Source organism: Solenopsis invicta, chromosome 9 (assembly GCF_016802725.1).
Source record: "Solenopsis invicta isolate M01_SB chromosome 9, UNIL_Sinv_3.0, whole genome shotgun sequence".
Taxonomy (NCBI): Eukaryota; Metazoa; Arthropoda; class Insecta; order Hymenoptera; family Formicidae; genus Solenopsis; species Solenopsis invicta.
In genome coordinates this window covers 15373122-15397136 of record NC_052672.1, presented here as the reverse complement: position 1 = coordinate 15397136, position 24015 = coordinate 15373122, and the positions used below count along the sequence as shown (strand labels likewise).

At 38.1% G+C, this 24015-nt stretch overlaps 2 protein-coding genes across 3 annotated transcripts in view; one reads left to right on the top strand and one right to left on the bottom strand.

Moving 5' to 3' along the window:
* Positions 1 to 24015, bottom strand: part of LOC105201882 — a 289517-nt gene that overhangs the window by 197209 nt on the left and 68293 nt on the right. The window lies entirely within an intron of this gene.
* LOC105201881 (protein G12) lies at positions 15959 to 17278 on the top strand. The gene is made up of 2 exons (XM_011170149.3): positions 15959 to 16083; positions 16570 to 17278. The coding sequence occupies exon 2, from the start codon at positions 16570 to 16572 to the stop codon at positions 17218 to 17220; it is 651 nt and encodes a 216-aa protein (XP_011168451.1). The 5' UTR covers positions 15959 to 16083; the 3' UTR covers positions 17221 to 17278.

Below are 24015 nucleotides of genomic sequence, written 5' to 3'. Positions count from 1 at the left end.
CATCGTGCCGCGAGCGTGGTGCTTTTTCTCTCTCTCTCTCTGCTCTTTCTCTATCTCCTTGTCGATGCATCGGTCTGTTGTACACACGGTGCACTCGGCTCGAACAATGCATAACAAGCATTGTCTCTTCGCTCCGCCCACCAATTCCATACCACGCGGCTGCATTGCTTTTATATCTCTTACTCCGGTTGTTCGGTCGCTTACACTCGGCATACACGTGCGGCGTACGGGGGCGCGTAAAAAAATATTACCTATCGAAGCAATGCGAGAGCGGCAGCAGCCGTGGACGCGAGAATATGTAAGCATAAGAATGGACAACGACATATACATAACGAATGAGCGCAGAGTCGCGGACCGATTGAAATCTAAGGCGAGGAATCCGGATGCGTAGGGCGATTACGACATTTTTACGCGTTTTAGTCTCACGATTCCTTCTCCACAGCGCGCCCTTCTCCTCTCCAAACTTTGAAAACGAGAGTTCTTCCAGCATTTTAAATTTTTTCTCTCAACTTTTTCGCACAATGTGTACGTTACTTTCTAACATATTCATCTTATGTCAAATTGACATAAAAATTGAAGTGGACTGTTTGGGACATACGTTATATATGGTGTTAAATTGAACAGAAAGTTTTCAACGATGCGTGTATGCATTTACCTCCACCCCTCGAGCTATCTTTCCCCTCGTGGCGGCTACGTGCCAATAGCTCCATTCAGACAAGCCCATTAACTGCCGCGCGCTCGATAAACAATCTTTGTCTTGTCAGTGAGCGCGCCACGCCGCGCCACGCCGCGCCGCGCCGTGCGCGCGGTCTTTGCACCGTATCTCGCTCGCATGGTAGCCGATCGGGCGACAAAGAGCCGGGGCGGTGCAACGCGACGCAACGCTCATCCATTGTTGCGCAAAGCGGTCGTTATGCGGCCGGCGACGTTATCGTCAGGCGGATCGCCGCATTCCCGGAATCGCTATCCCTTTCCCTCTTTCCTTTTTTAATTAAAGTCGTTAAGTAATTTTCCCCCTCCTTCTCGTGATGCACGCGCGCGTTACACGCATCGTTTCGTCGAATCGAGCAATATCGATTCGGCCACGCACAGTTGCAGCCGGCCGAACATGTGCGCGTCTCGATTATCCGCCCATTGTTTAGCGTCCTCGTGTGTACATATGAATTACCGATCGCTGGCTCTCTCAAAAAGACCAAACCGTGCTTCTCTCCTTTCTTCTCCGGGACGCCCACCCTCGAATTGTTTGCTTCATTCATGAGCCCGCGGCTATTATGCACGGAGTATGCGAAGCGCATGAATAGCAATTACGGCTGTATACAAGTCAATGGGTATTAGAATTTAGTAATATAAGCATTCCGTGACGGATTAGAGTCCTCTCTTTCTTTCTCCCTCTTTCTATAATATAAGAAAAAAAACGTTTACTATCTCGCCGCTCTCAATTTCAAAGCTTAATTATCTACGCTCTTTACATGTTCCCGTAAAAATAACGATAATGTATTCTTTTCGTTAAAAAAATTCATGGTGTTTTCTATTACACTTATTGAATATTAAATTCACATTTGCAACTGATAAAACCGAGGTTAAAACTGACAGAGGGAAAGAAGTTCAAAACTGGTCCAATAAAACAGAACGTGTTTGAAAATTTAGTGTCTAATACATAAAACCGTGCAAAAAAGTTCTCGTACTCTTTTTGCAGCGTTACGTAAGTACAAAAAATGCAGAGAGGGGAAAAAAAAGTAGTTCCGCTCTCAATAATAAATTAACCCATAACCGCCCACATGCGCTGCTTTGCATAGCGTTATCGAGGAGACGCGGTTCATTGCGGTTTACTAACCGTAAAAAGCGAGCATGTGCTACGTCGTTTGAGACCGATGCGTTTTTTTTTTTATTTTTTTATTTCCCGTTTCCCCCGCAGGAAGAAACGGCGTTTTCTATGAACTTTGTTACCAATCGTGTGGACACAGGTGGCTGTCCGGCGATGCACTTTGTGCCGCCGTGTAGACGCGTGTGTAAACTCTCCCAACTCGCGCTCGCGAACGTCCCGTGCAAATGTTAACTGCTATCGTGCCGAACACGTGCTCCAAGTCCCAGACTTTACAAAGATTCAACTCTCTCAGTCGAGCCTTTTGTTTATTAAGAAAAAAAAAACCTAAACTTCTGTCGACGGAGCTATTTATACACGACCGTAGATATTTAAAACGTCGACAGAGGTTGGATCAATAGCATTATTCTAAAATTATACACGTAAATTTACACGTATCGTAACCGAAGAAAACATATGTCTATTCCTGATCGGAGATACTGGGCATGGAGAAAAGTGAATATCTCGTTATCGGGCTACTGGTTATTTACTACCGGCCGTAAAGTTAACTTCCCAAGTGATTTGCATTGCGATTTCGAGCGATCGATATTTCGTTCACGAAACGCAATGAACCGATTAATGTCGCCACCGAGTCGCGCAATCGAATAGATTTTAATGGACTCGCGGGATGACAGTTGCCGGCACGCGTGCTCAACGCACTACGTAATGAGTGCATAATACTCAACAAACTTGTTACGAAACTGCACCTAACTGATTATGTAGTGAGCGATAGCGCGCGATAAAACTGCAAATGACGATTTATCCAATGTAGTAGATTTTACGCATCGATCACTGGCTTTTTTCGGGAGCCGAATGTAATATCTGACACGACCGCGCAGAATGTCGTTCGGTAGCAAATCAATTACTTTATTAATTTGCGTGGGCATAAAAAAAAGGGAGGGCGAACCGGTTTCCGTCACCGGCAACTCTCTCCGTTTGCGACAACGATATATCTCCATCTGCAAATTTCCTCTTGTTTGAGAAACAACATCATTCTAAAAATGGCCGCATTTGAATCTGACTACGATCGATCACGCAATCAATTCTTACGTAAGGTGAAAAAAAAGGAATCCAGACGCATACAAACCAAACGAAAAGAAGGCGAACAGACGTAACAACGTAGATATTTTTTAAGTGATCGATATTTTATTGTAAAAATAAAAAATAAATTTCTTTTTTTATCTTATCTTTTCCAAAGGAAAAAAGAAATTGCATGATTACTATATTTTTTTGTAGTTTGTATCCGACATAATTATTTTTCTTCAATTCTACAAATTTCTACAAATAAGGAAAAATTTAATAATTATTGCTAGAAATATAAGAATCTAATTTTTATCTGTAAGAATAAATATATTAATTATATTTCTAATTCCATTAGTAACTAGTAATACTAATGAAAAAATATCGACCTCTTGCTATGAGATATACATTCAATATACATTCACAAAAATAAGTTTTCTTTATCCAATTTAGCTTTAAAACAATTTTCAGCTAAAATTCAATAATTCACTTAAATTCTTCGACGAGAAATTTTCGATTCAATTTTCGTGCCAATTGTTATTTTATAGTATTTACGACTTTCAACATAGTTAGCAGGTACATATGTACTTCTTCGGTAACAAAATCGAACAGCTTTGCGGTGCGCGCGTTCACGATTTCCATCGATCACTTTCCTGATCTCATGTCGATTGCGAGCTAATCTTCGATTAGCCAGAGGGCCTTTCCCCCTTTGTGCCTGCACTTACGGCATTACGACGTGACACGCAAATGCCGAGCAACGTGTTATCGCATACCTAAGAGCGGCGGCCGGGCAAACGTTTGATTCTCTTGCGAAATCTGAAACTGCCGGGCGACTCCGGGTCGGTGAACCGTTGTGTGAAAGAAACGCACGACCGCTGACCCGTAGTATTTCGAATATATCGTTTCGGGTGACAAGAGAATACGAGTGAGCAAATGTGCACATTTGACAAATGTTAAAAGAAAGATTCTTCGTCTTTTTGTTCATCCATGGTGCAAATATTTTATATCACAAAAGTTTAAAAAAACTACCACACATTTCATCTCGAATTAAAAATTGGTTAGCAAAAATTTTATATCTGTATTTTTCTAATTCTCTTTGCTAATTATAACGCATTAATCCTATTAACCATACTAAATGTTACACGCAATAAAACAGAAAGTTGTATTATTTTTATTAATGTATAATACATCTTGTAATAAAAAATATAGAATTCTGCAGCTTTGATTAATTATATTCAAATATAAATCAATCTCTTCCATTTATCATTTTTTAATCATTTTTTTTATTTTTACTAATAATTTTGATAATTATATATTTTTTGTTAATCGTTTAAAGTAATAAAATGGCTGTTTTACTTAAATAGTAAATAAAGGCATTAAATGTAATGACTAAAATAGTAATCACCAAAGTAGCAATAACATTCAGTGACATGCCGGACTTGTATACCCTTTTCAAAGACTGTCGCGTTTCACCGGAGATAATCACGAAATATATCGCTTATTTACATAATGTATCCTTTAAAAGCATTAAAACTTTCTCGGATTATAGAACGAGGATTTCCGTCCGGCGCATCTTGGTCCGCGAAAAGGAAAAAGAAATCCCGTGACCACGTTGACCCGCGACACACGCATATTACTCACGGGACGACACTCGGAATAACAACCACGAGGAGTTCTCCTTTTACATAACAATGTCTCTGTCGTCGCGAGGGAGGACCGTTTTAGTCGATTTCCCGTGGAAGTTGAAGAAAAAAAAAAAAAGAATGTACCGTGGCGCCGAGAGCCGTAGGCGAAAAATGCTGTTGTTATGACGATGCGCAATCAATAACGCGGCTAAACAAAGGGAGGCTTTGTATGGCGGCGCGCGAAGGCGATACTCCGCGTAAGGTCAGACAATAAGTACCAGCGCTTCGCAAATGCGCGATGAGGCTGCTACGATAGCCGTTTACAAATTGCGGCGGATCTTTGACGCGGTTCGGCTGCTCGAGGCGGCAGGGAAAGGGAGAAACACGTGAATCGCGCGAGGCGATGATCTGTAACCGAAAAAAATCTCGCTCTCGCGATACCACGCAATCAATGGAGGGAGAACTTGCGAAAAGGTCGCTGCAATACGCCGGAGCTGACATATGGATCTTGCAAATTTATAATTATCGGGATAGAGCGGCAGGAAATTTTTCAAATTTTTGTGTATCCATGGTAATTTCTGCCAAATGCATTAATTACGAAAGATAAGGGATAATTAAATGTCGTTAAAAAAAGTTAAATATATTGCAATTGATTATAAAACGTTTAAACGGACACTAATGTTAATTAAAATTGTTAAATTTAAATAAATAATTTGTGCTATAATATACAAATTATATGTAGTTGCATCACTCTTCTCATAAATTGTAATTGGCTAATAGCAATAAAAATTAATTTTGCGTGGGAAGAAGAGATAAAAGTAGAAAACTGTATAGTGTGTATTGTCATAAAATAATTTTAGTACCTAGTCAATAACACAGCTAAATAAAAACTTTAGTATTACACGCGATCGAAACGTTATTTAAGATGTATATTTATCATGCAATTTGAACCGTATTATACGTAGGAACAAGCGCATTACACGTGCATTATAGTTGTATTATTGTTTTAAATCAAATGACACGTCATTAAGTTGGAATAATTTTTGTTTTGTACAATTGTGGGCGGGCTTCTGTTTCCTCATTCGAAACACAATGTGTCCCTGATAAATCGCGAAACACAATTCTCAGTAACGATAGGCGTTACTTGTGAACGTAGAGAGTCCAAGTAGAGAGTTGACGGGCCGCAAGAGACTAAAGACCCATTATGTATGATACAGTATCATAAAATCGTTTCGTGACAGCGCGACGATCGATAGTTCGGCAAGGTATTTTGATATACGCGATTACAAGCGACTCGGCTAGAAAATGAAAGTGGCAACTAAGTCGAACAGTCATTAACGCTGATCGAATGCCCAGAAAAATGCGGCTACACGCACCGAGGTAGGTAAATCCGTTCTACAAAACCGGACAAGATGGAACGCGATAAGTGCATAATATTACGCATCAAAATATCGTAGGAAGTTTGACGAGTTCGTTTATTTAGCATATAATTTAATGCGTTGCTCCCCAGTAAAGTCTCACTGGGGAGCAACATTATCTTACCACACTGAGAAACTCTAATATCTCGTCAGCCCGGAAAGAGAAGACAACTTTCGAGCAGTCGCACGAGATATCGGACTATCGGCAACAGATATGGATATAATTTTTTTTTTATTCCGTTAATTATATGCAGAGCAAATAAAATTGTTTACCGAGAAAACCATTCTCCATGTCAACGGGATAACTTCGCCCATTGAAGTGATTTCACGAAACTGCTCGGAAAACATATATCAAGTATTAATTGAAACGAGATAAATTCTGCCAGGCCAGTTTCTTCCGTGCTCAGGACGGCATACGATCCGCGGCCACACTTAGCGTAACGGCGGCTGTATCGTCCGCATGCTGAGTCGCGTACAAGTGCGCACGCAAGTGTCGACACACGGCTCTCGTATGCTACTTGTTAAGATAGCGTTATTAATCGAGGCGGTTGATACGATTCATGCTGCTCGCCCACTCGACGTAACACCGCTAATTTGTCAGCGGTGCGCGAACGCGCGCGCGCGCGCGTGCGGATATTTATTGGCGGATCGATTGCGATAAGAGGGGCCGACAGAAAAACCGCCCGAGGGCCCATTTCCTTTTCCAGATATAACCGTCAGGGTGGCGTCGCGTTTTTACGCCTCTCGGATACACGCCTCCGGATTCTGACAGTCCACTTCGTCGAATCACTTGCAATGCGGCGGGAAGTGGCCGATATCCCACCGATTCGACGAAGCGGAAAAAAGGGATCCCAATGTTGTTTGTCGAGAAATCGCGTTTCACGGATGTAACTGTTGTTTTTTTATTCAGACTTTTTTTTACGCATCTGCGAGACAAACATCTTTCGAACTGCTGCTAACTGCTCTACAAAAACGCTTAACTGATTAAAAATTTTCTGCTGAGCCTCCTATATTTTACACCCAGCCGCTTTAATTGACAGATAGCTGCAACGCGCATTCCTAAGTATATTTATGCCATCGGTTTCTTTCCATACGAAGAAAGAAACAGAGCAACGAGGCGTGCGAGCTTGATAACCGATTGCCACGATTCAATGCATGTTCGGTATTATTAACGTTCCCATGGAAAAGGTCGACGACTCGCTCGTCCGTTCACGATATGCGGACATAGACACATACACTCCGCATTTTCACACAATGTCCTCGTAAAAAAATAATCTTCTGGTAGCGCCATGAGTAACGCTCTTTCTATATAAAAAAAAAATACCAAAAAAGATGTTCGAAAAAGATTATATGTAGAATACATAAAAAAATAGCTTTGCGAAAATAAAACCATTAAAATTTTTTAATAAATTATTTTTTTTCTGATATCCTTAAAAAATATATGAATCCAGGTGATTGAAGAAAAAGAAAAATAGTACAGTTAATATTTACATTGTCTGTTTATAATATTAATATAATTACGTGATGCAATATGTAGAACCAAGAAACAGAGAAAATTTGTATTCAAATCTAAAGATTTAGAAAATAAAAATTAGCATTTCTACTTATTCTCATAACTTATATTTCTATGTTTATGCCTTTTTTAAACATTAGATTCTAAAAAAAAATTTGTTTCTTTTCACATCATTCCTTAGAGAATCTAAGAAATAACACTTTGGCCTTTTCATATATGTGAACACATGCGTCGCTCTAAGAATTCCGTTTTAAATAACAAAGAAATACCTTGAAGAAACGGTATACTTATCAGTGACTATTTCGCGGAAAAACTGATAACTCTCCCTAACGCACACCCTTTCTATTTCCTCCTTCTCTCTCTCTCTCTCTCTCTTTCTCTATGTGTGGAGATACACGGTTGCGTCAGCGAGCGATTATCGTGACGAGCGCGTTATGGCCATAATGAGAGATTACCCGAACCGGAAACAACCGCCATTGCAAGCGAACAATGGCATGGAACACGCTCGAACAGTAGCCATATCGAATCGGCAGGCGAACACACGGAGGGCGAACGCTAGCACGGTGGTCCGATTGGCATAAGATCGGCCGCACCACTATGTGAACCCTGAGCGGTGCGTACAGATGGCGAGAAAACTCACGGCAAACTCGGTGAAAGGAAATAAATCGACGCAAAATACTGCATCCGCACCGTTCTCTTTCAATTACTTCCACCTGACTACGTTGTCGTGGCCCGGCCGACAGGTATTATTTATCGTCGTCTGGTGATCCGTCTCGTTTTCACTCAATGCGTGAGCGACGAAATATGCAGCCCCGGTGGCTCGGACAGAGCACTTGGCACTCACGATACCGCGTCGGCTCTCGTTCCATTTCCCGCAATGAATCGTACACGACAAAAACTCGCGGACGAGCCGCCTTTTCCATCTGTCTCGCGAAGCATTGGAAATATATCGATAATTGGATCGATAATTAGACGGCCTGCGATCTCCGTCCCGGCCAAAGAGATCGTCGTACTTCCGAACGTGCTCTCGCTCGATCACACCAATCGAGAAAACCCCTCGCGGCGCATCTAGCTCTAGTCGGTCAAGATAATGGAGAAGAAACGAGAGCTTTCGAGACGAATTCGACTTGACCAACATAGAGAAGCCGGAAACGGAGAAAGCCCGAGGCGAGAGAATTGATTCTCCTTGGACGTAACCCGTATCCTCGAAATACCCGGTTGAAACGCTTTTGCGGATGATACACGCAGGATAATACGTGCAAATGTGCGATACTCTCGGCGCGATGTACGCATAGCTATAAATCACGAGACAATCGTTCCGGGAGATCGTTGCGAACTCGTTACGAGTTCGCCCCAGTGGCCGGCCGCGACGACGACGACGACGACGACGACGACGATGGTAGGAAAGCTTGAGAGCCGGTCTGCTCGGCTCGATACACTTTGCGAAACGACGGCCAACGCACTCGCGGTGGGCGTAAGTACAGGTATAACAGGACGCCCTTCGAAACGGAGAAATACTTTCGTTTTCAACGCGCCAACACATACCCAGCACAACAGCGCTGACTTAAATTGATACCTAACGGATCCAAACATCATATTTATTCATAGATCTAATCAAATATTTATAAAATAATGTTCGGGCATTTCTAATTAAATTATTTAGCAAATTTCTAGAAATCGATTGTTGTAAAACATTCTCCTCTTAGCGGAAAGAAGAAAGAAATAAATATACAAAATAAGTAATAAAATCAAATCGAATAATAAAATGTCATGATGTAAATAAAAAATTTTATCGAATTTCACATTCACAATGCGCTCATATAACCACGAATAATAAAACAAATGTCGCAAGTTAAATACTCGATAATGGTATAACATGAATATATAATTGTATAATGAAGAAAGTTATAAAGCATAATTTAATAATAAAGAATTTATATGCCTCCATTGTAAAGACAGTTCCGTTTTTCTTCTAAAAAAAAAAAGAACTGAAAGGATATAGTACGCTGCATTATGTCTCTTTTACATTAGTTACTGCTTATAAAGAGTCAATGGTCTTTGAAGACAACAAACGAGGTGGTATTCAAGTACAACTAATGTACTTCTTTCATCGATAAGAATAATCTTGCAAGTATCGAAACGTTGCGACAACAGACGACGCCGACATTCGAACTCAATCGTGAATCAGCCGGTTTGATTGATACGACATAACGTGTCATACTTACAATAATATACCGTGCAACATTTCGTGTAGCATATCATCGCCAATCGCTGCTCTTGCGTGCATTTATGTCATCGATCAGAGAACTATTGCGCAAACATTCATTGCGGCATCTCTGACGACATGCGCACACGCAGAAACAATTTAAGATGCACTCTTGAATACTCGTGCATTATCCTCTGTTTTCAATTTATTTTTAAAATTACAAAAATTAATCGCATAAACCTATAAATTTAGATGCACAATTTTTACTTAATGCGTCAACACTTGTAAACTATTATAAAATATAATTTACATTCATTAGAAATTAAAACTTTAATAAATATATTTCATAAAATAAATGCGCTAATATCTACACAAATCGATTTTTTATGCTACATTATTATTAGAAGCCCATTTGTTTTTCTGAGATACATGCGTCTCTGTTCCCATCAGACATAATTCTTTTTACAATGTGCCCTTTCGAAATTGAAAATTTGTCAGTGTATCATTCTACTCATCAATCGCCAAGTATCAGCATTTCTTTCGAAAATAATGTTACATTCAGATGTGAGATTCGAAATGCATTGAAGATTTTTCTTATAATTTGCGCATATACCTGCGTCAAAAATCGCTTGGTAAACCTCCGCACGGTTAGATAATTCGTACCGTCGATATTACGCGAACCCGCGGGCAACGCACCAGACGAGTGCGTGGTATCGTTAGCTGTGTGGTATAGTTCGCCATAAAGATCGCTCCGCGAGATTCGCGATTCGACGAGTGCGTACGCGGCATTCGCCACGCCGCCGCGCCGCATGCATTCCGCGTACGCACGCCTAATGCACATACTGTAACATTCGTGGCGACCGCAGTCGCTCCCGTTCGTTACGCGATCCAACGTCGTCGAGAAAAATCGCAGGAACGATCGGCCCGCGATCGAAAGCTCGAAGCGAGAGATACGTATACCTCGTGCGCTCGCTCGATCCCACCGTATTCGATGCAAAGAGCGCCGTAAATATCGTCGAGCGTGCCCGCGGACACGTCGTTATCGCCACGTGCGCCGACAACTGCGAGATCGGCCGGTCGCGCGGCTCAGATATCGTTCTTACGCCGCGAAGATATGTAGAAAAAGGTAATAATGGGTCCATGCTAAACATTCCGCATGCGCCCGCGTACGGCGTCAGTCATTAGATTGGATGCAAGTTAATGCGCTAAGTGTTCCGTAACTAACGAAAATTATTTTCGAGTAAGACTCAAGTAAAGGCTAAATATTAAGGTTTTAATTATAGATCTATAAATAACACCGGTCTAAAATACCCAACTTATTAATATATTTAATTATGGAGTTAGAAATACAGAAATATTTTAATTTGGGCAAAGTATGCTCTAGAAATATAAACAAGTAACAAAATTTATTATTTGGGTGTTTAATTTCGTGTTAATTTTATGTAAATAGAAATTTTATTCAAAATTTATATAAACATTAGGTGATAAATAATCTCTTAAGATACTTGTTTTCAATTTTTCAAATTCCTGTAATAATCCCAAAAAATTTTATTCAAAATTAAATTTTGTTTTTTTTTTAACATATTAGTTCTAAGAAGTAATAATTTTATCTTGAAACTTGTACGTTATTGGCATTTATTTTTTAATATTACAAGGCTTTCCTTCGTCGTTTCATACTTGTAATTCGAAGTAAGCGAATATAATTCTGAGGCATTTTATATATTTAACAGCGTCTTTTCTTATTTAACGACACAAATTTTTCATAAATATCCAATAACGCTAATTAATGTATATTAGCAATTACCGACGTCTGCAAGCGCATACGTGGCATAAAAAAGAAAAAAGGCATTTATTGGAAATGTATTGCTGCCGTTACGATACATTTTTTCGATTTTGTTTTTCGAACTCGTTCTAAATCACAGGGAACACAATCTGATCTCACATACGGAAAGAAGGGACTTAAACGAGTTCCAGTGCATATCGTTTATGACAGTATTAATGTTGTTGATCGTTACTTTAATTACAACTGCTCGGCATTCATTACTCTTGTAGTTCTTCCCGGGAAAGCATTAAATACGAGAGGCTACGAGCGTGCATTTTTTTAACACGTTCGAGTTAAAGTAGGGCTCGACACTCGCCTCGACTTTCGCCTCGAAGATTAATCGCGAATTAATACGACGGCGAAAAAGCGTACAAAAATTATTTATGATGCTGTCTCCGTCCTGTGCAATTATATGCGAAAGGAATGGTCAATCGCGGGTGTCGTCGGGGCAATGTACGACAAAGTCGTAACTCCCGGATATCGCTGAAATAATTACGGGTGGTGGGCCTAATAAGTCATCGACAGAAAGTTACTTGAGATCGATATATTCGAATTAATTTAATCAAAGTCTTCATGAATTTCAATATTTAAAATGCATTAATAATCTTGTAAATTAAAAATTCAAAAATAATAAATTGAAATTGATGTGAAAAAAAAATATCCTAATTCTTGTTGAATTTTAGTTGTACAATCATTTTAAAAATGTGAAATACACGCAAACAAAACGAGCTAATTCGTGAGACATGCACGGGACAAAGTGCGAATGGTCGAATAACAGATCGATAAAGATAACAAATGTTTTTAAAGGCTATCTTCCAGCGAGATGTGCGATATTGAGTTTTACGATATTTCTGAGTAATAAAAATAATAATCATGAATAATAATCATGAATGTGTTTCACTTGTAATTATTTCACAATTTATAATGATGTTTCGATTTCCAATCAATTTTATTTCCCTAACGAGGAAATTCCTAAATCAATCAAACTTTAATCAACTTTCTTCGATCACTAGCAATTCTAATATTCCGCCCGCATCGAAGAGGAATCCTATTTTGCGAGGCAATGTCTAACTGAAACGCCAAATGGTCGTTGATTTTGATCTCCTGGGAGCGCTTTCGCTTCCCAACGGCAATTTAGGAGACTCTTGCTTGATTAAATTTTAGCCGCACGACTCCTAAAATATACTTTATCTTCGATAGTAACAGCGACGCGACGTTGCATCGGCCATTGACCCACGATTTTATTGCAACAGCAACGACTCGAACTTTTCGACCATTACGGTCCAGAAAGTCGTGCGTGCTCCGAAGTAGCCCTGCATGGGGCAAGAAACGAGGATGAAATTCACAAAACTTCTACTATGTATCCAACGCCGATGCGTGGATACAGTGCACGTTTTATTGCGCGTTCGCGAAAGGAATTGTTTAATCCTCGCCTCGCCTTTTAAATCACTTTTTTTGCAGCCGGGAAGATCGGCCCGTAGAATACTCTCGGAACGAGTTTAATTTCGTCAGTAATAACAGTCATCAACCGGTGCAATTTCGCTAAACTTCTGGACGTAGAAGGCCTCTTCCGCCGGTGGTAGTTTTCGGGCCTCTCGTTTTTTCGTCGAACTCTGGCATGGTTGATTTTACGACTCCTAAAATCGCGGCCGAAAGTCGCTTCGCGGGCTTCGAAACGTAAGAAAAATAATGACTCTTAGCAAAATCGACTCTTAACAAACGCTTCATACGCTCAAACCGACACGTGCATCTTAAGCAGCGACGTAAAGAGAGAAGAGAGAGAGAGAGAGAGGCTGGCAGGCGGAAAAAAACGATTTTGGAGCCATTACGTCATTCTTTTTGAGAGATTGACGTGCTCGTCTCGCCTTGTCGGACGAGGTAAAGAGCATGTTACTTTAGATTAGCATAACAAACGCATAGTGAAACACTTCAACCGCACGAAATACTCGAACCTCCAATAGCGCCGTATAATCGAGAATATAACCATAGCTTGCCACTCAATGCAACAAAACGAACAAAAAAAAAAACGTTATAAAAATATTACTTTCGTGAAAAGAATTTAATTATCAACTTTCACCCATCGACAAAACTAAAGACTTTTACACAAAAAACTGAACATATTTATATTTAAAATAAACAGAGCGTTTAATTAATGTTTGAAAAATATTAAATTTCATATACATTGTGCTTTAAACATCGAGAACATCTAAATAAGATGCTTCAAATATTTTAACTCAAAATAAAAAATCACTTCAAATATTTCCTAGGTTTAATCTCACTTTAATTTCACGCAATTATTGATATAAACTTTACAGATTTGAAATATTGAATTTCTAATTCACTGAAATTATATCGACTTTTTAATAATGAATACATCACTCATTTTGGTAACTGATCAAAATTTCAAGTAAACGAGATTGATGTGAAAGGTCGATGGTGAAGAACAAAGACCGTGAGACAACGAGAACAGTCTCAGCAACCAATTTGCGTTCGACTCAAACCACTACTCTGATGAAACTCTAAATCGCGTCAATGATACTTAATAATCGAAGCGAGAATCTACAAAGAGATTCACGAAAAGGATTAAAGCGCGTGCTTACGCAATCAATAATCGCGTAAATAACAGGAAAAATACAAATCTTTCGCGTAAAAGATTCGCGACACTGATGATGCGGTCACAGGTGTGAATACTTCAGCATAGATTACAATAAAGTTTTATGGACTTGATTTTCGATAAGATTAATAATCATATAGATATAGCCATGCAAGAGATAAAAAATTTGAGGAAAAAAATAACTTATTCTGTTACTTGGATGCGTATTAATTGCATTTAATGATAAAAATAACAATTATTTTCTTCAATGCATAAAAAATAATAACTCGAAAATGACGCTAAAACTAGCACGCAATAATGTAGCGTATGATTACACGAGATTGTTACTGTGAAGCAGAAAGATATTTATGAATCTTAACTTAATCGCCACAGAATTGCATTTACGACAGAAACAACGTTATTCCATTTAGTGAAACACGTGTTCGCGCCCAGCAGCGATAACGAAAGCGGAACTAAAGCATCTAAAATCGGCGATCGACGAGGCGTGAGATCGAACATAGAATCCACATGATCGAGGCACGATTAAAGAATAGGCAAGATCGTTTCCTCATCGCGACGACGCATAACGGGCATTTTCTCACGGTTACGAATTATTGCTCGCTTGCATATATTCTACAAACTTTTTTTAAATAAGTACTAATTTCATCCTCATAATCGATACAGGAACAATTCGATTCATGATAGGCTTTTTTTCGGCGGCAGATTAACCGTTGAGAAAAAATGGCTGAAAAATCCAAAGATTTATGAAGCTAAATCCAATTTTCGTCGAATGATAGACTTCGTAATTCCATGAATTCCAAATGGAACCGTGGATAATGTAACGGAACGAATAAACGGAAAAAAAAACGATAGATCTTAAGCAGATTTTAATCGATTAATGGTATGCGAACAGATGAGTGTAAAACATGCTACGGAAATTCTAGTAATGCGATAATGATAGTTTGTAGCGAATGTAAAGTAACGTAATGTATGGAAGAATTGTAAAAAAAAAAGAAAGGCATCGCTTAGGGCAGCCTTAGTTGTTGCCTTGAGGCTATAAAAAGATACGATGATCGGACGGAAAAAATGGAAAAAAAAGATATTTTAAGAATATGGGCTATAGTAAAATGAATATTTTTCAGAAATAATAAAAGTTTACAGAAAATATAATAAATAAAGGTTTAGATAAAATTCCATAATCTTTCTAGAAAACTTATCGAAAATATTTGTTTTGATGGAAATTTTGATTGCGTATTTGCTGGAGCAATGATTAATTTCGTTTGATAACGCACGTGCACGTTATCAATTTAGATTAAGATAAATGCAAACTGATTTCAACAATATTTTTTTCAATCTTTACAACAAACAGATATATTATGTAAGAAAATTAACTTTGTATCGCAAAAAAATCTATTTATGTTTGAATACATATTTAATAAATAGAACATATTACGAAAGTATAAAAACTAAAATTTAATGAAAATTCTATTTTTGTCTTTAAAAGTAATTTATACATTTTTTTATGTGTATCTTACATATTATAAATCTGATATCATTACTTCCTATTTATCATAAAAATGTTCTCTTTTATCATCTAGAAACAAGATGTTTTAAATAAAATCTACAAATTAGTAAAATTAAAATAAAATTAAAATAATTAAATATCCTGTTACAATTTATCATTAATGAACTAGATAAAATACATTAATTACGATTCTTTCAAATCATTCTTTCATAAAGTGTTATATCACTTATAATTCCGTATAAATTATAAATAATCAAAAACTATAAAAATCTATTGGGCGGCGACATAATCTTAAAACATTGTATAATTTTGTGAAATAATCTTATAAAGTACTTTATCTTAAAATAAAATCGAACACTCATAGATAATACATAATCTTATCATCACAGATTGAACAAATAACATCTAGTTTCGTGTATAAAAGACAGTGACAAAAATTACAAAGCATCAGTTTGCTGGGTTACGAGTAGAAGGAAGTATCATCAACAACACTTCAAAAGGTGAGTATCACATTAATAGACTACAAGCATCTATTAATAGACTTAAGTTAAACACTTTAAATGTTAAAGTTAAACACTTTAAATTTGAATATTAGATTGCAAATAAAAAGAATTAAGCAGTACAATAAATCATTTACTTCTAGTCTACGTATATTTTAAATGGCTCAATATGTTGCGGTACAGTTTGATTAATAATAACATTAAAATTTGAATATTTGCAATCTTTTCCTATAAAAAAATTGTGGCTGAAATGAATCCTATAAAATCCTATAAAAAAAGGCTGAAATGAATGTTCAATAAATATTTTCCGATGCATTATAAATGTCATAATAAAAGTTTGCTTACGTTAATACGATTTTTGACGCACAAGTTTGATTCATATAAACATATACAGTAATGTGATATAATATATGTAAAATATATATATATAAAACGCATAATTTTTAAATGCATCAATAATCTGGATAAAATTATTAATTTTCATAGATGAAATTCGCATTGGTACTGTTGGCCTTCGTGGCTGCGGCCTCCGCCAAAATTGAGATCCCCAATTTTGGCAGAGGTGAGCTTTACAAGGACATCCAAGAATTCTTGGATTTGATACCTGTGGAGAAGGTAGTCGATATCACTGTTCAATACTATACGAAAGACGCCGAGTTCCAGAAAGCCATCAAATACTTCCAAAACCCGGAATTTAAGCAACTGGTCCAAGACGTAGAAGGCCTGTCTGAGATTAAAGTTTTGATGGATTACATCCATAATGCCGGCATTGACATTTACAAGATCGTGAATATACTGAACAGGGCTCTCGATCTTCCGCCTCTCACTCCGCCTTCCTTCGTTGTGGGTGCACAGATCACCGGTGGAATTAGAGGATATGTTGATGATATCCTAGCTGTCTTGCCTATAGATCAGCTTCAGGCTTTATACGACAAGAAGTTGAAAGAATCCAAGGCGTTCGCCGATTTCATCGCGCAATTGAGTTCCGACAACTTCCAACAGATCGTCAACAAGGTTTACGCTCACCCCAAAACCCAGGAGCTTTTAGAACACGCTAGGAGTTACGGTATTGATCTCATGGTCATCAAGGACTTGCTGGAGATTCTCTGGGGCATCAAGGTTCCCAATAAGCACTAGATAATTCAATGAATATTGTTATCAATGCTACAATAAAAAGTGATTTCCTTTCTACTAACATGTACGTCAATAGTATTTTCCAAATCACATGTCATATCAAAAACATGAACTGTCCGATCAGGTAATCTTATGTAAAAAAAATAAGTAAAAAAATTTGTTAAATATACATTATTTTTTTACTAGAATTCCGAGAATTCTTATTCCTTCCTTAGTTTACTGTGTAATCGAACATAACATAATTTAAATAACTCGACCATTCATACCACGCGACATGTACTTTTTTCGCATTGCTCCGAATGGTTCTCGCCCGATCAGACCAAATCGAGATAAGCGAGATTATGTTGGCTCAACCAACCGACTTGCCAAACTCGTTTTCGCGTGATCGCGACGGCGTAACGTGAATGGAGGTGAGATTGGGGCGAGTCCTCTTCTCTTTACTCTTGCGCAATTATCGGTCTCTTACTCTTATCCGCGACATAATATTAGAAAAAAAAACTTGTTCTATCCCGTCAGATTATACCTACTGTTTTTAGAAAATTGCGTCTAAGAACGAAAATTATAATATAACATTGACAGGAGGTGCATTGACAAATGTTGATTAAACACTAATTCAGCTTTGCATAAATCTTTACAAAAAATTGCAAATATATTACTAAGATCTTACTTATTATACTGTTAAGATGTATTGAGCTACTTAAAATATAATCGAATTATTAATTCAGTTAATCGTGAAAAAAAAAAAAAAATTTTACATAATATTCCCGGAATATAATTAAATATTAATATTGGTATATAAAAAAGCGTATTCTTAAATATATATTTTACGATTTAATTATAGATAGAAATAATGATACTAAAAGTAAATTATATGAAGATACTATTAACCAATAAGTAAAACATAAATAAAAATGTAACTGCGTCATGAACTGAATAATCAGTAATGTGATCTCGAAAAATAATATTATTAATCTAAAAATAAATGTAAAATCAAACACGAAAATCGACACTGACGTTTTGAAAAGATCAACATTACGTAATCAAGAAAAAAATTCTCATTATTTAGTTTCTCGCCTCAGAAATATTATACGACCAATCTCAAGAATCTTGCGCTATACGAGAACATACGGTAGATCTAAATTTAAATATTTCACGAGGATGCCACGGAACTGCCGATCTTCAAGGAAGGGACAAGAGGGTGCTAGGCAACGAGCGTGGCTTTTAATTAATGACGCCTGGAAGTATACATGTCGCGCGGGGCCGATTTACGAGCCGGCGCGCGCTGGCGTGTCGTATGGCTAGAATTTATCGTAGCGCACCGGTCTTTCCCGCTAATATTTAACCGTGTTGAAAGAGGTTGGCGAGATGCCGCTGGAGTATATACTCTTCGCGAATCGTACGTGTGCTGCAAGAACGACGATCGACTTTCTCGCGCGACCGAGACACAGGCGTACGCTTTACGACAGAAATGAGTGGTGGTTCAGCCAATGAGGGTGGCCCCAAAGGACGCGTTTGCTTAATAAATTTTTGCCAAACTGACAAAATAGTATTTACTTGAATTGACTCGGATTAACGGTACCAACATCATTTAGACGCTATTTTGCATAATTGATCATAATTTTGCAAGAAACATCTAACTCACAAAATTATCATTTTTTAATTATTGTAATTAATTGGTAGTTCGTGCATTTTTCTACGTTAACAAAAAAGATCTAAATCTAATATATGCTTAAAATTAATAATAAAAATAAAAAAAAACAGTTTTTATCTACATTTTTAGATCACATCAGATGTTATTTGCATTTTTCTCGAAATGGACTTCATGTGGGTTGGACGTTTCTTACATAACTATGGCCAATTATATTTTTTTCGTATATATGTATAAGTTATCAATATTTTAATCTCGAAAGTAACGGTAAATTAATAAGTCAGGCTTCTTTAACTTGGTAGTTTGTATTAGTCTTAAAATTTTAATAATTCAATGGCAATACATCTGTTTAAAATTTAATTACCTATCCTTAACAATTCTCGCTAGGTGAGAATAATGGTATAAGATAGTGCGTAAATGAATGTTCGCATTAGCGGTGAATGAACAGTGTGATATATGTCTTCTCAAGGAAATATTTTGTACATGGATCTCTCACAAAGAGCAATTAAATTTTTATAGTATTATAATACAATACCCTCATTTTCTAATATAGATACTTTATTAAATATAATTCCATATATAAACTGTTGTGTTGTACGTAAAACATACAACACGAAGATAATAACCGAACACTTGGAATGAAAATCGTTTCATTCTTTCTGTGAGTTTACTCTTTTATTTTAATCCCCGAGTTTAAAACAAAATGGCTAGAAAACAGCAGGTAAATAGGTATTTACTTAATGCGTATTTATTTAATACGAGTATAATACATGTGCCACATATTTTTAATATTTTACTTATTTAAGTTTACTTGCTAGGTGTTAGTGCATGCATAAGTGTTAAACACTGGCATTAATTCTTACCTAGACGTGAGAAACGCTTTTATAATCCCAGTAATAGCTTCGCGTATTCAACGTGGTACTTATAAGCGGCAGAACTTATAAGCTTTGCATTGCTCGCAGCACTTAGGAATAAACTACAGGCAAGCCAAGTCCCATTCACCACGTACAATTGACACTTGTCACGAGGATGCTAGTCACGAGGTCCAATCGCGTACAGTATATATTGTGGTACGTAGACGTAAATAATGCAGTATCACACGTAAGATGATTTATAAGTAGCACCAATAGAGTGACAAGATGACACCGGTCAGACAATCGGGAGAAAGCACCAACGTTCATTTAAACCGACTAAAAATTTTGATAAAGATAGAAGAGACTGATGATTACTTCGCAATCCCGTTATCGAATTCCGACTCAATATCTCGTTCAATATCCGGCGCGAGATGGGAAACGAGGCATTCCGATCGATCGAAGACCGCGTGTCAAGCGATGAAACGAAGTGACAGCCCTCGATTACAGCGGACTGACCTACGACAAAACTGTTTTGCCTTCGCTAACACGAAGCCGATCGCCCTTCATTCACTATCCGACGTGAATGAACCACTATGCTTCGAAAACACCGACGCACTACCACGCGCTCGCCGTATCCTCGATATGCATATTAAAATCCCCGCGCGACTTACGTGCAACGTACGGCAACTTGAATGAGGAAAAAAAGAATGTTCAGTTCTACGTCCTCTCCTCTCGCACGCTACATCGACCCCTCACGCGCGATTGCGTGTCATCGCGATGTAACCCCACGAGATTTCCCTCTCGAAAACCACCCCTTATTCGTCAGCGCATAATCTTGCGATCGTCGCGAGAGGCCAGAGAAGCGTTTCCTCAGATCACCACACGCGCACACCATTTAATTCTCATGGGTCCATCATCATCGCACTCGCAGCACTGAGGAATCGCGAATTGCGAATATCGCGGTGGGAGGGTCCACGACTGATAACGCCCACGCGGTTATCTCTCGCGCAGGACGGAGCAGGGAAAGAGAAATGAAAATCCTTCGGCACGAAGACCGTCGACACGTGCGGCAGGAAGAGCAGCGCGCACTGCGAGACAGCAGCCGGATCGGATCGTACCGCGGCCACGACGGCAATGCCCCCGCGTCGAAGGCTTAAGCGCCGCCGACGCGGTCGGAAACCCTGGCTGCGGTCCCCCACCATGAAGAACCACCGGCCGGCCGGCCCCCACCGCCTCTTTCGGTGACATACACAACACCGGTTTCCCCGTGGCCTGGCATCGACGTGCACACGCAGCCGACGATGCGTCTGGGATACGCACACAGCTTTCGCTCCAGATGGACCTTCAGCTGCGATGGATTTTCATCTTGTCGCAAATTTATCAAAAAAGAGACTAGGTAGAATTTTTCTCTTCAACAGAAACTACACAGAATCGGAAAACGACCGTGATATGTACAGCTGTTTGAATCCTAGTGCGAACTGTCCTTATAATTTTTATTTGATACATTTCATAAAGATGTTCATAACTTTTTTGTAGAAATGACAGATAAATTTGTTTAAAATATTTACTATTATGTGTACTTTCATTGTCAATGTTAAATTAATAGGAATATGTTGTCGAGATGATGACATTGAATTACACTCTATTAATTACAAAATTAAAAGTTTGATTTTATTCGAAGCAAAAAAAAATAAAATTTATTAAAAATTTCTTCCTATTGCGATTTAGTTATACAAAAAATATTTTTATATTAAATATTAGCAACAAAGTATTTCATTACAATTTTTTCAATAGTACGTATCAAACAATTGGAGTTATTTCGTTCTTTTTTGAACTCAGACAATTATAAATAATGCATCTCTGCCTCAAAATATCAGACGCAGAGTGATGAAAAACAGTGCTGAATATAGTAACAACGCGTTAGTCAAAATTGGTTTCGTTACGAGTGCATCGGAAGAATGATTTTGTTTGCGTTCTTTGCGAAGATATGATCTTGAAATATCGTAGACAGAATAATCGCGAGGCATCCGACATTGTGAAATATACTTTTATTATTCGCAAATCTGTATATTACCTTTTTTCTTTCCATGGCAGCGATTATCGAAGAGCAGACGTCTTCTACGAAATAAATATCGAAGGTGAAATAATCGGAAGATACTCGACATTTTTCATCTTCTCGGAATTTCGGCGTAAAGATAACGTAAAAGAAATGTCGACCGATAAAGCTGTCGCAAAGAAAACTTTCAATATGAATCTAATATAACTGTCAGAGTTATCTGTCACAAACCGTTATTGCTTTCATTACAAGTGCAATAATGCATCGTTTCTGGAACCCACGCGAAGAGCGAGATTTGTTATTGATTGAATGCATTATCGAACATTGCCCTCGCCAATGCGAACGAACTGGAGGAATGGCCCTCGTGCAATTTCTGTGGCGGAATACCGGCAAAGACGAAATAGATAAAAGCGGAAGTAGATAAAAGCGTGACACTTGATACCGGAATAATTATCAAACGATGGCAATATGCCGTATTTCTCTCTAGTGTTTGCTGATACCCTCTTCCGTATTGGCCATCAAGGTATCCGCCATCCGAGGAAACTTGAAACTTTTCGCTTGAATAGAGGCACCGCCGAGTATGCGCCGAATATTAATCATTAAACAGCAATCAACAACTGTCGATCGATATTTCAATCAGTATCGATCCAAAGATATTTTATAAACAATTTTTATATATAATTTTAGCATTCATGCGTTCGAATGCAATGGGCAAGTTAAGTCGATCCTCTTGTGTCTGTCCTAGTTCCATCACTTTAATACAAAGAGTTTTGATTTATAAAAGATTTTTGTTTTATTTTAATTAACCCAAGATCGTATTCTTCTTACAACCCAAATTATTTCTCAGAATAAATCACAGCAGAAATAAGAACAGATATTCCCTAAATTGTATTTACTGTAAAATTTAACGTAGACAGAGAATTAGTTATATTAAAATAGTAAAATTTAATTTTTATCAATCTTATAAAGGTGCGAAATAAATGCCGGTTGAGCGCTTTCATCAACTCACACAATACATACAATATTGCAAAAAAAATGTCTGAGATTTATTGAACGATCATTTATTTAATGTAGAGACCACTTTAGATGAGACGGACGTTGAATAGCGCAAGAGTGTTACGAGAGCATCTTTCGTCTTTCATCTCTGGAAATGCGTCGTCGCCGGAAATGCGGCGGCGAGTACCAAAAAAAGTGTTCGCACGTAACCAGTAATGGAGAGAGTGGTAGGAGGCGACCGTGAAAAATGGCCTCGGAATACGCCCGCGTCTGCAAGGGTAGTAACCTCCGTTCACCCCGTCGCTAGGACAGCAGACGGTCGCCCAGCCTAACCTCGTTCTTCTGCTACATAACGGATGCCGGAGGCTTTGGGAACACCCCGACGAAGCTCGGGTAGCCGAAACAATTTTCCATTATTCCGGTCTGACGTAGATTACCTCCGCCCTCGCGATAGAGAGGAGAAAGAACAATGAAACCAACATCCCGGTCTAACATGCAAGCTTTTCGTACTTCATGTAGTATAAGAGACCTTGCAATATAAACGGTCCAAAAGGCAAATGAAGTATGAATTTAAAGCTTTTCAAATCAAAGAAATGGAAGTCTGTGCTTAAAATTCTTCAGAGGAAATGAAATATTGATAACATCGTCATACACTTCTGTTAAAAGAAAAAAAAGAATCAGTTTTAAATACAGCAGTTCGAAAAAGTTTGATAATATATTTTCTTTAAAAAACTGAAATTAGATCTTAGAAAGCTTGAAGATTTAGAAAATAGAAACGACGATGCAGAATATTGCAAAAAAATTTATCAACTTTAGAACCATATAAATCAAATAAATTCAAAATATCGAAATATGTAAATTCTCTGGTACATAACGAGATGCGTAGATATAAAGGAACGGTTTACTGTGGGAAAGAATCTCGGTCATAGACCAAAAGATTTATAGGATCACTTTAGAACAGCGGCCGTAAAATAGATATGGCTTAGGTTCCATAAATAACTTAAAATGCCCCTAATAAAATACATTTTAGTCGTTCGCCGACACACTCGCCAAAAACAAACACGAAGTACTAACTACGCGAAATTAGCAATCAAGGTAGACAAGCAAAAGACCGAGAATAAAATTTTATGTCGCTATAAATAACTCCAATTTAATACTGTCCTAATTTTACATGCACAGCGACACACGTCGAAATTTCCTGCCGTTTACGATGCACCAAATGATATGGCGTAAATCTGAATAGA

Excerpts from the sequence above, each read along its gene's own strand:
- LOC105201881 (XM_011170149.3), top strand. The coding sequence starts at position 16,570 with ATGAAATTCGCATTGGTACTGTTGGCCTTCGTGGCTGCGGCCTCCGCC.